Source organism: Aphis gossypii, unplaced genomic scaffold (genome assembly GCF_020184175.1).
Source record: "Aphis gossypii isolate Hap1 unplaced genomic scaffold, ASM2018417v2 Contig00392, whole genome shotgun sequence".
Taxonomy (NCBI): Eukaryota; Metazoa; Arthropoda; class Insecta; order Hemiptera; family Aphididae; genus Aphis; species Aphis gossypii.
Genome location: NW_026083089.1, coordinates 1 through 13,539, shown reverse-complemented (window position 1 = coordinate 13,539; position 13,539 = coordinate 1). Strand labels below are relative to the sequence as shown.

The 13,539-nt window shown below is 30.1% G+C and overlaps 4 protein-coding genes and 1 pseudogene across 4 annotated transcripts; 1 reads left to right on the top strand and 4 right to left on the bottom strand.

The window, feature by feature from the left end:
- Positions 1-105: 105 nt before the first annotated feature.
- On the bottom strand, positions 106-1,399 carry LOC114124526 (ATP-dependent DNA helicase PIF1-like). Its single transcript, XM_027987805.2, has one exon. It carries the CDS (start codon positions 1,268-1,270, stop codon positions 143-145), a length of 1,128 nt encoding a protein of 375 aa, XP_027843606.2. The 5' UTR covers positions 1,271-1,399; the 3' UTR covers positions 106-142.
- Positions 1,399-3,888, bottom strand: LOC126553976 (uncharacterized). The gene is made up of 2 exons (XM_050209089.1): positions 3,575-3,888; positions 1,399-3,473 (listed from the first exon to the last, which is right to left on the bottom strand). Exons 1-2 carry the CDS (start codon positions 3,852-3,854, stop codon positions 1,399-1,401), a joined length of 2,355 nt encoding a protein of 784 aa, XP_050065046.1. The 5' UTR covers positions 3,855-3,888.
- LOC126553975 (uncharacterized) lies at positions 3,854-4,816 on the bottom strand. Its single transcript, XM_050209087.1, has 2 exons — positions 4,359-4,816; positions 3,854-4,072 (listed from the first exon to the last, which is right to left on the bottom strand). The coding sequence occupies exons 1-2, from the start codon at positions 4,782-4,784 to the stop codon at positions 3,854-3,856; spliced, it is 645 nt and encodes a 214-aa protein (XP_050065044.1). The 5' UTR covers positions 4,785-4,816.
- Positions 4,817-6,180: 1,364 nt separating this feature from the next.
- LOC114125151 (E3 SUMO-protein ligase KIAA1586-like) lies at positions 6,181-8,660 on the bottom strand. Its single transcript, XM_050209086.1, has 3 exons — positions 8,568-8,660; positions 8,189-8,251; positions 6,181-7,416 (listed from the first exon to the last, which is right to left on the bottom strand). The coding sequence occupies exons 1-3, from the start codon at positions 8,658-8,660 to the stop codon at positions 6,181-6,183; spliced, it is 1,392 nt and encodes a 463-aa protein (XP_050065043.1).
- Positions 8,661-9,717: 1,057 nt separating this feature from the next.
- On the top strand, positions 9,718-13,425 carry LOC126553974 (uncharacterized; annotated as a pseudogene).
- The last annotated feature ends 114 nt before the right edge of the window (positions 13,426-13,539 follow it).

Here is a 13,539-nt window from a genome sequence, read left to right as displayed (position 1 = left end):
GTAGTTATAGTTTTAACTGTTATAGTTTTATTTAATTATTTTTTATTCACAACGCCCTATCACCAGGGTGACGGTTCTGTCATGATTTAAAAGTAAGTAATCGCTTTATTGTTAATCATGTGAATCATAATTATTATTATTATCATTGTAGTACTTTGTGGTATACGATGTTTCTTGTTTGATTACCTGGCGCATAGATAAACAAATCTGATGGTTTTCCAACACGGGAACAGGCAACATACAATTGACCATGTGAGAAACATGGGTTTTCTAGATTAATACCACAAACACTTAATGATTGCCCCTGGGACTTGTTTATAGTCATAGCAAAAGCAAGACGCACTGGAAACTGTAGTCGTTTAAACTCAAATGGCACATCAGTCGGAATCATTGGGATGCGCGGTATGAGAACATCTTCTCCTTTATACTTTCCTTTGAGTATAGTTGCTTCTATCACATTGTTTAGTAATTTTTTTATCGCTAACCGTGTACCGTTGCAAAGACGCGGTTGGTTGATATTTCGCAACATTATAACCACCGATCCAACCTTTAATTGAAGATTGTGAGGTGGCAATCCTGGCAAATCCAGCGAGTTTAAAAATTCCGGTGGATAGTTGACTACATCATCTTGATTAGTAGCCGAATCAACTGATTTATATATCATCAATTCGCCTGTAATTTGTTCTTGAATTTTGAAATTTAATTCATTTACATCTATGTTTTTTGCAGCCAGTATAGCTCGTTCGCTCAACCAATCATGGTTTCTGTAATTTTGAGAAACATCTGGAAACACCTTCTGAATAAGTTCATCTTTTGATCGAGTTAACTGACAAAAACTTAGAGGAAAGTTAATGCAGCCAGTCAACATGTCTATAGGAAATTTGCCATTACCAATGTCAATGAGTTGTTTAGAGAATATGTTTCCAGATTGGTCATTTTGCAACTCGACACGCATATTCTTGCTTAAATGAAGTACTTTGACATGTTTCCACAAACTGGAGGACTTTAGACATGCATTGAGTTCATCAGCTGGCGTTGATCGTGGAATCACCGGCAATGTTTGACGAAAATCTCCTGCTAATAAAATCATTGCACCACCAAATCGGTTATTATTGCTCCGTAGATCTTTTAAGGTTCTGTCCAAAGCCTCCAAAGATTTTTTATGTGCCATCGTGCATTCATCCCAAACAATCAATTTACATTGCTGCAAAACCTTTGCCATTGCAGAGTTCTTCGAAACGTTGCAGGTTGGAGTTTCATTGCTATGCATATTTAATGGCAATTTTAGTGCTGAATGGGCTGTTCGACCACCTTCAAGCAAAGTTGCTGCGATTCCCGACGAAGCGAGTGCAAGTGCAATTTTATTTTGTGAGCGAATTGTTGCTAATATTAATGAAATCAAAAAGTTTTTCCTGTACCACCAGGTGCATCTAAGAAGTAAATCCCTCCAGTTTCATCATTTGTTACTTTCATAAGAGTTTCAAATACATACTTCTGTTGTTCATTTAACAGTGGAAGATTTGTTTGAATTAATTCTTTCAAATCGTTGAGATCATACAGTCTTTCTCGATGCAACTCTTGGTTAAAAGCGTCATGCATTGGACGATTGGGCGCGGTCAGGCCTAATTGAATTAATAGTTTGTTTGACATTATCAAGCACATGTCCTCAATTGAAATCAATGCTTCATTGTAAATTTCTTCACTGATTTGTATATTTGGATTTCCCATTCTATTCTGTATTTGATACAAAATATCATCACACATATAATCTTTGTACTTGATCCACAAATCAATTGGGTTTGATGGGAAGCATGTAGATATGATTATAGAAAACAATGTTCGTATTTGATGAGCGTGTGATGATATTACAGCATCATTGAGAGTTTGATCCCAATGAGCGTCATTTTCAAGCAATTGCAAACGTTGACAGGCTTCTCTGTAGGATACACACAATTCACCATCAACAGTTCGTAACTGTTGGAATGATGTTGGGCCACGTACATTGACTAATAGCAGTCGTAAGTAAAAACATTCATCATTGCTTGGATGTACTGAATAAATCCGGCCAATCGCATCGGTGGAATATACATCTGTATATCCTGGAACTGGTTTTCCTTGTTTCCGTCGTATAAATCTCCTTGAGGATTGATTCCAGGTATAATATTTTGGCATTTCAGAATATAGCAATGTTTGTGCGAAATCATCGTTTTGGCATGTCTCAAAAAAACTGGTTAATGTAGTAGATGGTGGCTGAGCAGCTCTTTGTACTGCGTTCTGTGCTGTAAAATACACTCTTTGTCCATTTTCTAAATGCACAGCTAAGTGAACAACAGAAGGGTGTCTCTCATGAATAGGAAAAGAAAATATTCGCCAAACTGCTTCATTACTACTGACATAGCGGCCCATTTGGTATTGGGTAACTTCATCATTGGAATTCTCTGCACCAATTCCAATCACAGCCATATCACTCCCTTTGGCTACATATTTGCAAATGTATTTAATAGATTTCACTGAATGGCAAGATTCAACGTTGATGTGTGCTTTGAATGTCTTTGATAAAATGGGTGAATATGGAACAATCCAACGATTATCTATTTCAATATCTTGTTGATTTAATTTGACAATTGTTGATTTTCCATTGTCTGCTGTCGATCTGCGACGATACAATGGATAACCGTCATTACCAGTAATTGTTTCCGATATTAATGTCCGTGGATATCGTTTTGAACATTTACCATCCATCATACACGGTGAATTTTGATTAAGAGTTCCACAGGGACCATGTATCATGTTTTTGATAACTACCTCATGCAATCCAGGATCTACTTGTACATTAGGGATTTCAGCTGATATCACTGCATCAACTTCATTTGGCCTTATATTTTCAACCAACCAAATCAAAATGTGTGCATGTGGCAATCCTCGTTTCTGCCACTCCACAGAATACATCCAGCAGCGTGTCTCACCAAACACATTATGTTTTACGATGAAATCCATTAAAGATTTCAACTTTTGTCTAAAGACTCTGGCTGTAATATCATGACGATCAATGGGTGATTGCCCAGAGAATAACTCCTGATTGATTTCTATCCATTGCGGATTGCATGTAAATGTGATGAACAAATCTGCTGTACCATAATGACGAACATACGACATGGCATCTTGAGCATATTCGTGCATATGCCGAGGGCTTCCGATGTATGTTGCTGGAAGAATAGTCATCCGACCGACATTCTGTGCATTTCCATCAGTATTAATCGCATCTCGAAGGTGAATATACTCTTCAGATCGGAGTTTGGTTTGATTCAACCTGATGAATGTTAATCTTTCCGTTTCAATTTTAACATACATGTCAACAACATATTTGTGATATAATCGCCGACATTTCAATATGTGATTATCTTCATTTTCCCGAATCATTAGGCGGTATGAATAATAGTTCATTGAACTGACTTTTTTGTTGGTTTCAGAACCTGTAAATAGATTTTGTTTTAATAACATTCAAATATAAATTAAAATACATAATATAATGACTGAGATATTATCGCCATAGCTAAACTAATATTTTAGTTACCTGCAATGGGATTTATCATTTTTATTGAGAAATCGTAGCCATCTTCACCTTGCCAAAATATAATGGGATATTGCAGCAGTGCATCATATGAGCGGTGTGTTTCCTTTATACGTTGTAATTGATCATTCCGACGACGTAAAACAATATCACGGGATTCCAAGTTTTCTCCAACTACAACGATAGCAACTTCATCAATAGTTGGTGCATTAAAACGTCTTGTATGTTGACCTGCAGGTGTTTTATCAGCTCTGATTACAATTTTGTGATTATCGGATGGCATCAGATCCAGGGCAGTTTAAACAATATAATCAATTGATTGTGCTGATGAAATAAAGTTTGTAATTGTTCTACAATAGACCTCTTTACTAAATTGTTATGTGCACAACGCAGATCAATTTCTTGTGGTGAATTGCCCATAAAATAAATTTGCAGGAATTTGTTGTCGCTATCTGACACTGGTAACAGTGAACCTGCTCTGTGATATATTTGCCCTTGTATCTGTAAATAAAAAAAATATATTATGGTGTGGTATAAATTAATGGATTGTCGGTGATCAAACTTAAATAATATTTGATCTTAAAAAGTATATATTTAGTTTTAACTAATATCTATCAAATATAAAATATAATAAAAGTGTCACTGAAACTGAAACACCATATAATATGATGACTAAGTGATATATTTCGTAATGATTAAGAAATTGAAGATTAGTGACACATCTTAACTTTGGTGACAGAAAATTTTGTTCGCTAAAATAATTATGAGTAACTGCTATAATACATACCTTGAAAGTTGGCATAAAATTTTCCCGAACTACATTTGTTGCCCCAAATGAAGTCATTTGAAAGCAATTGTTATATTGTTGGATATTTGTCAAAAAGTGTATAGAATCTGTTCCTATTCCTGAAACCAATGAGTACAATGGTTCTGGTGGTGGATCCAATGGTATCAATTTCACTTTACCATTTGCGCAACACAATCCATTGGCTTCGTTTTTGTATTTTAATGCCTTACAGTGTGAGCAAACCGAGTTCATAGAACCAATAACAACACATTGGTAGTTACTGTAGTCAATTGACACATCGTAACTAAAAGCAGCTCGATTCAAACTTGCTCGCGCTTCACGCGTTTGTGAATTAGATCGGTAATTAGCTTGGTTTGTAGCATTTCTGGTTCTTCTACCTAAATTGCTTCGTCTTATAGGAGGCATATCAAATATAAATTATTTTTTCACTAATCACGAACTAACAAACACTAACTAACTAAAAACACTGCACAAAACACGATTGTTGGTTGCCATGGATACGATCAGTATTATATTATAAATATTATAGGAAGGGCTATTTTAAAAAGAAAAGGGCTATTTTTAGGGTTTTTCCAGCAATAATTCTAATTTTTCTAGCCGTAAAAACCATCCTTGGACTTCAACGAACATTTGCGAACATTTGCGTTGTTTGTATGTCTATTTGCATGCATTTTTAAAAACATTTTAAATAATGATTTATTTTATTTAAATGGTTGCCATTGACTACCAAAAATAATTTAGTTGACTATTTGCTGGATAGATGGCGCCTCTGTAATTTCATCACCACCTCGTCATATTTCTCTAACCCGATAACTTTCTCAAATTTTTCGTCCGTAAGAACCTTCTCCTGACAATTACGACCCAAACAAAAAAAGAATGAGCGAAATCGGTCCAGGCGTTGTTGAGTTATGCGCTTACCAAATTTTGCGATTCATTTTTATATATAAGAATAATCCCATCCAATAAATTTATTCGGATGAATGTTCAACCTAATACAGTATAGGAGTTTTATAATATGAACAATTTACAAGTATAATTATTTGAGTATTACTTTTTTTTATTATTAAACTAACATAACATAAAAAAAAAATATTCGTCACAACTTTAAAATAAATAAATAGTATCTAAATAAATAATTTAAAATATTTAAATATCTTTTTCGTCTTCGGAATCTGAAGTAGTATCGCCTGTTAATTGTTAATACATCTCTCCTGTTTCAGTTTCCGCGTCAAAACTTCATCGACAGAAAATCGATTTCCAAAATCTGTCTCTTCTTTTATAACATGATCAACAAATTTGTCCACTTTCACTTGTTACGTTGTCCACGGCTTTTTTTAATAAATCATGCACATCGTTCAATTTAAATGTGGTATTGTTCATACGTACATATTTTTTATCCAAGACCACGCTAGTTCTATAGGATTTAGTTCACAGTGGTAAGGAGGCACCGTAAGACTACTTTGTCATGTTCTTTTGCTTCTTCATCAATCACATACTCTCGTGCGACGATTTATATTTTTTGGCCACTTCTAAAAGTTGAGATTTAACCATGTCTGAGTAATTACCTCACCTTCCCTTTCTAGCCAATTTAAAATTTTTTGTTTTGTCCAAGACATAGTTGGAAAAGGATTTTTTTTACTGAATGGTATGAGGCATTGTCCATAACAATTACGGCGTTTTCTTTTAGTGATGTAGGATTTTTATGAACCAATCGTAAAACGTGTCCCCGTTCATCTCGTCATGGTAGTCCAACGTGTTTTTCTTCGATTCAAAAGATAGTAGGCCTCCAGGAACGAAACCGTCAGACGACCCGATGTGTAATACAATTAATCGCTTGCCCTTCCCTGATGGTTCTTTTTGTCCAGTTGTTAAATAAGGCTACATAGTTGTTCCATACAGCTTTTAACGTTTTCTCACTGGATGCCACCCATCGGATGGTAAAAATTTTGCCAATATGTAGTAATGATTGTTCAAGTGAAACTGCACACGCTTTAAGTTCATGCATATTCTTAGGTGATTGGTGATATATTGCATATAACTTTTCTAAAAATGACTGAAAGTGATTTGTTCCTTGGATTTCTTTTAAGGTATCAGATACGGCTAACTCTAAACGATGATTACAACAATGCCATATAATTATATTGGGATACATTTTTTGTAGTTGAGTACCAACACCAGAAATTCTACCCAGCATATTAGACGCACCATCGCTAACAAACGCTACCAAGTTTTCTTTTAAAAAATCTTCATTTAATCCATATTTTGAAAGATCAATTAAAATAGCTTTTTTAATAAAATCAGCAGATGTATTTTCTACTTCAATAATGTTAAAGAAAAATGTAATTACTTTATCATTATTAGCTACAGCAGCTCTCAAACAAATAACTAGCATGGTTTTCTGACTCAATGTTGTAGATTCGTCAACAATTATGGAAATCTTTCTTTTATTTTCTAACAGATCTAAACACAATTTTTTTCGCATTTCAATACATATATGGTCAACAATGGTACTACATGATTTATTTGTTTGAAGAATTCGTCCCATTTCTAAACTATTCATTATTTGAAGGTCCACTAATTTTGGCATGTCAACATAGGGCCTTTGATTCTTCGCAATAAAATACGCAGTTCTAAAAATTCTTTTTGTACTTTCAAGGTCAATTTTAGAAGTTTTCAATACTTGGGCAGGCATAATTTCAAATTTTTGTTTTTCTAAAGTACTTACAGCATTTAAATGAGTTTGTGAAGATTTATGTTTTGCTATTTTTTTTCGTAAACTTGATTGCTGTTTTCCTACATTATCACCAGCTGGAATAATATTTCCACTATTCCATTCTTTTGACCCATGAGTACCTTGGTGTTTAGTTAAGTTGTGATTTACTTTACTACATATATTACATCCTAATTTTTTTTTATTAAAATATAGCCATGGATACTCTTCTGTGAAATATTTCACCTGGTTATTATCCCAACAATCTGGTGGTTCTGAAGTTATTAATTCTTCATCAGTTTCAAGATTTTTTACATTAACTTCCATCTATATAAAATAAATTTGTAAAATATAATCATGTAACTAATAAAGACTTAAATATTATACAAAGATGGCACATTAATAGAAATCAGTAGCTAGGTACAAAATTTGTCTAAGGTTATTTTTAATATGTCTATTAATAATTACTGTTAATATTAATATAACTAGTGTCTGCTTATCATTATTAATTTTAATTAGAAAAAATAACAGTAATAACACTAATTTAAATTTATTTAAGTGGGTAATCTGAAAATTCAAAACAGTTTGTGAAATTTTAAATTATGTTTTCATTACAAGTAGTTGTAGTAGTTGTAGTTCACCATTGGTGAAACCAACACAGATATTTTCTCTAACAGTCTCATACTCTCATAAGAAACAGAAATAGATAGCTTCTATTCTGAATAGTGCCAACCAGTCTTTAAAATAATAAATGTTCAAATTTCAAAGGAATAGATAATAGTTTATTCACAGCCATATTTGTTTTTTTATAAATTATAATGTTTAGCTTAATAATTGATAAATACAATAATATAACTTTTAATTATTACAATAAAATTACATTTTTTGGGTGATATTTTATTGTATTTTTATTTAATTATAATTATAAAACATAAATACCAACTATAAGTAATAACCCTGCTTATACATTATAATAAAACAAAAAATGTTAAAAAAAAATGTTAAGTATGAATCAAAATATAGTCAGATGTGTTAGTGTAGAATAAAAATTAATGCTATAATAATTATTTAATTAATTTTAATAAATGTTTATTCTTACCCGTGGTTGAAGATTATTTAAATCATTAGTTTCTAGTTCATTAGGAAACAATGTATTCAAGTTCTATTATTTATAAAAAAAAATAATTAAAACAATTACATATTGAATTTTATGAAAAAAAATATAGATATATATAATATAATATATACATATTTGATACATTGAAACTTACATCTTGTGATTGTGATTGTAATGTCAATTTTTGGCGTTTTGATTTTGAATTATCAATATTATTTTGCTGTAAAGTATTACATAATATAACATATGTATTAAAAGGATTTATTTTTAATATAGATTTGTCTTGATTTTAAAATGTATTATTGTATTCACAATATTATATGCATTGAATTTAGTAAATAAATAATTATTAAATACTAACTTTGATCAGTGAAAGCGAAGAAGAACTAAACTCAGCTGTATCTTTTGATTTAGTTTTTGAGAAAAATGAAAGTAAAGTACCATTGCGTTTCATTGTTTTAAATAATAAATGTATTTAACAAAAAAATATACACATTACACAATAGATACACAGTAAAACTTAAAATGGGGTATAATAACTATAAGTATAACACATGAGTATAGTTGTTGTAGTGTTATACGTTTGTCCAATTGTCCAGTTTTACTGATAGAAAATTACAAAGTTTAAAATGGTAATACTGCTAATAGTCGTCAGTCGATAAATAATCAAGTTTTGGAGGTAACATTATATGGCTTGATATGATAATAAACAATAATTCGAAATCTATTTTTAAAAGGCAAATTAAAAATAAACTATGATAATGCCATAGAGTAATACTCCATGGATAATGCTTACGACGCAATGTCGCATTGTATTGTATGATTCGATACAAGGACAGGGGATAGCGGTTCATAGATACGACGCAGTGGCGATAATTTATATTCTAAAAATAAATTTATTGAATTTATCGACATAAAATCTTTATCATATTATTTGCTTTAATAAAAATATTTAAAAACATGAAATAACAATTATTTTTAATAAAATTTGAAAAACGAGTCTTGAAAGCCCCGTCTTCAACGTTGCATCATGAGAAATTAGAAGGGGTACGCTAAAAAATATTGAAAAAAGAAGAGGTACTCCGTCCCCCTACGTCCCCCCCAATTCAAGCACTGATTATAATTAGAAACAATGTGCGAATAAAAAGGAGTAAAATTTACTGGATATCTAAAATTAGCTCAGACTTCCCGTCGCCGTGTCCGTGTCGCCCAATTTTCCAAGATATTGATAACTGCGTTTGTATATCATTGTTCAACGTTCATGTGTGTCTGTGACTTATCTTTTATTAGGTTGTATTAATAGTTTTATTACGTTTAATGTGCTATTTCATACGTATTACGTAACCGATCACCGTCCGTCGATGACCAATTTGACAATGTTATTTCAAATTTTAATTCATTTTCATCTTTCGTCTGCGATACCTTGCAACCACATACATAAATCGTTTACGTTTATGATAAATGTGCACAGTTATTTTGTATACATTTATGCATCACCATCCACTACGAACATGGATTTGTTTCAAGATAACGTACGTGTTAAATTAACTGTGTACCTATTTTTAAAGAGTTCAATTATTAAGTGTAATTTTATTTTGCGTTCGAATATTTTCTTTTCTGTAATATTATAGTTTTTATATCCGAATTCATTCGCACCACCACAGACAACTGCAGTAGCACAGGAGTTTGTTGATGAACATTTTGAAAGTACTGAGTCCAAGATATTTCATAATTATTATACTATCCCATCTACATCTATAACGCTGCATCAACGTCTAAGAACAGTTCAAGACCATCGCCATTGGAACATAAGAAATATGGTAATTATAAACCAATGGAATGGACGATTGAAGTAAGTTAATTATTTAAATATTTTAAATTCATATAGGTTATAGATTTTTTAATTCAATCAATTTGAAATAGGTAGGTAGAATTTCATTTAAAAAATCTTACCTAGATATATTTAGGGTTTATCAAAACATATAAATGTAACAATAATAAAATACTATAAGCTAATTTTTACTATTATTTTATTAACTTAATTAGGTAATTTAACATTTTAAATACTTTCCTATGCTTATTTATAAACAAACTATTTACACGCTATTTAAATACACAAGTACTTAACATATTTTAAGGACTAAATTTTCTTTATAGACATTATTAGATTTAATACACACAACCAATGACGGTAGATATTTTTAGCTGATGCTAAACGAAATGATGGTCCTTATCTGACGATTCGCAGAATTTACTCACACAACTTTTGATAAACCATCTGTTCAAGACAATAGCAAGTAAGAATATTTTTCATAATTATTAGTTTTTTATCCTATTAAAATAGTTAAAGTTATATTACCTATAATATAGTTTCCATAGTGCATGTGGGAGTAAATGGTGTAATTTAATGTTAAATCTTTTTGCTAATAATAAAATCAGAACAACATTAGATTCTATTTGATTTTAATAGTTAAAACTATAAAAGAGTTAATTTCTGTAGGTACATAGAAACACTGGTTCATCAAATTGGTAGCATAGGTACTTTATACGAATATAATACTTAGGTAATATATTTAAATTAAATATGTTGTGATAATGCAAATTAAGTATGGTATGTATTAATCATTAAATGTAGAATATTGTTTAATAACTTTTTTTTACTCAGAATAAAAAACTATCAAGTAAACTAATTTGAAGTCACATATTTAAAAATGTTTAATTTTACAAGAATACAAGGTTTAAACATGAACTGAATCCAAAACTTAAGTCTGCACACACCTATGGCTATGATTATTTACTGTAGTTGCAGAATAAAAAGACATTTGAACACAATATAGGTAGGTATAAGATTGATAATAATAAGTTGTATTGTTTATTTACAGAGGCACTGATCTATTTTTTAGAAAAATTGCCGATTTAATTGTAGAAGTATTTCCTAAGGAGCCAAAAGTAATGAATACTATAATATTAAAATACTTTTCACATTACAAATTTATAAATGTTATGTATCATATTTTTAATTAATTCTTAGTAAAGTATAATATTTACAATATTATTTTAGAGCGTTTACTTACTTTATACCTGCTAAAACAGAAGGTCTGCATCAAGCACATGCCAAAGGAAAGTTGATAGAACGATGGAAAAATGTGGCTAGACGTTTACGATCAGTTGGTGTCTTAAGTACTGTAAAAAAAATTTCCAAAATTTTGGCAACAGAACAGACAATTTCATTTTCTGGTAAAAATTTTTGTAGTAAACTGATTTAATAGGCTTGTAATAGTTTTACAAAAATAAATAAAATGCACATAATATTTATGTAAAATTTAAATTTGTTGGTAAAATTATTATTGAATTACTATTAAATTACTTTTTTAATTTATAGAAGATATACATGCTGCCAAGCAATGGTTAGCAAATGATGGATTAACAGCTAGTTTTGAAGATGTTTTATGTAAGTGGCAATATACATTAGAATTAAGAAAAAATGAAATTCTGAATCCTAGTAGTCAATGTTTAACAGACATTTTTAAATCGTGGCCAGTTCTTCAAGGTCCAAGAGGATTTGAATTGGTATGTTCTTTGCATTTTTATTTACTTTAATAAAAAAGGTAAAAATAATATAGACTAAGAAACTTTTATAATAAATATAAAAAGAAATTAATTTTTATTCCAGATTATTAAAGACTTTGAATTATGTTACTCAGACTCACATGAACAATTTAAGGATTGGAATTGTTTTTTGAATAGTTGGGATATATTTACTACTAAGCTCTTAAAAATTAGAAGAAGTTCTATTAAAGACAAATATGCTTTAAATCTTTTATCAGTACTAGATTTGGCTGAATTAAATGGAAGTATGTATAACAATTTATTTTTTACTAAACTACAACTAGTTTTTTCAAGTTCAGCTCAAATTTCTAATTTTATATTTTCTAAACATTTCTTATCTGAAGTAATAAAATATAAGTATTACTGTAGAGGGTTACTTCTATATAAAATATATACAAATACCAGCATACTCTAGTTTCACATACATATTTTTTAAGTTTTATTATTATATTTATTATTATTAACCAAACTATGTTTTATTAAATTACTTTAATTTTTATTTGTTTTTTAGATGTAAAAACAACTCATGCTTTGAAATTACTTTTGCTTCCCTATTTAATTCCAACCAAAACTCTTATTTGCAATATAACCCAAAACGGACAAAATAAATCTTGGAAGCCATCTTTATTGGAATCTGCTTCAGCGTTTTCTTATTATTGCACAGTTAGTATAGTTGTTCTATACAATTTGACACTAATTTATTCTAATAATACCTTTAAATTTGAATAGAATCTCATTGGACTTCAAGAAGACATTGAGAAAAGGCGTTCAAAGTACAGTCAACAAGGAGCCACTATTCAACCTTATATAATTATTGTTGGTAAAGATTATAACTCAATCGATACTTGTTATATTAGGGTAAACGAGAAGTTATGGTCATTTGGTTGTCCTGTTAAAGCATTTGAGGTTTGTTTTAAGTCTTATTTTGTTTTCAATTGTTCGTATCCCAAGGAGTGTTATGATCCTTGGATAGTAATTCAACAAGAGTTGTTTAAACTTGTAACTGCGTATGATAGATCAACTGCAATGACAACTTCAGTTATTAATAAACTAAAATCATTGTAGAAAATAAAAACATTTTCATTTTTTAATTAATTTTAAACTTAACTGTATTAATTAACATTAATATAAAATACTGTATTAAGAATAACAGAAATATATTTACTTTAAATCTCATTTTTATTGTACTTTGATATTTAAATTAATAAAAAGTAAAAGTAAAAATGTATTGCTGTTCATTATGTAATTTAAGATGTTCGTCGATTAATCAGCTTATTTTGCATTTGAAAGTCTATCATAACTTTAATGTTAACTCAATATACACATGTAACCAAGGAGAATGTGTGAGGGATTTTCAAGGATCTGAAAAATTCAGAAAGCACTTAATGGTAGTTCATTCCCAGAATACTGAAACAATTAATTTGGATACTCCATTGTTAGAATTTACTAATAATTTAAATAATAAATCTTCATTCGAGCATGAATCAAATCATATTTGTAGTGAAACTAATATAACATCTAGTGCAACTAATACAACATCTAGTACAACTAATACAACATCTAGTGCATCTTATAATGATATTATTATTAATTGTGTATTAGAATTTATTACCAGCTTGTATACAAAACCAACTGTAACAGAAATCCTAATACAGCAAATAATAGATGGAGTATCCATGTTATTTTCCAGTGAGCTTATTTTACATTTAAAAAATAAAGTCATG

What these genes read in the sequence shown, in the direction of transcription:
- LOC126553975 (XM_050209087.1), bottom strand. Translation starts at nt 4,784, where the DNA reads ATGCCTCCTATAAGACGAAGCAATTTAGGTAGAAGAACCAGAAATGCT. An exon ending in ATTTTATGCCAACTTTCAAG is followed by an intron (nt 4,073 to 4,358) that starts GTATGTATTATA and finishes TTTTATTTACAG; the next exon opens with ATACAAGGGCAAATATATCA.
- LOC114124526 (XM_027987805.2), bottom strand. Translation starts at nt 1,270, where the DNA reads ATGCATAGCAATGAAACTCCAACCTGCAACGTTTCGAAGAACTCTGCA.
- LOC114125151 (XM_050209086.1), bottom strand. Translation starts at nt 8,660, where the DNA reads ATGAAACGCAATGGTACTTTACTTTCATTTTTCTCAAAAACTAAATCA. An exon ending in CTTCGCTTTCACTGATCAAA is followed by an intron (nt 8,252 to 8,567) that starts GTTAGTATTTAA and finishes TATAAATAATAG; the next exon opens with AACTTGAATACATTGTTTCC. An exon ending in TAAATAATCTTCAACCACGG is followed by an intron (nt 7,417 to 8,188) that starts GTAAGAATAAAC and finishes TATTTTATATAG; the next exon opens with ATGGAAGTTAATGTAAAAAA.
- LOC126553976 (XM_050209089.1), bottom strand. Translation starts at nt 3,854, where the DNA reads ATGCCATCCGATAATCACAAAATTGTAATCAGAGCTGATAAAACACCT. An exon ending in AATGATAAATCCCATTGCAG is followed by an intron (nt 3,474 to 3,574) that starts GTAACTAAAATA and finishes ATCTATTTACAG; the next exon opens with GTTCTGAAACCAACAAAAAA.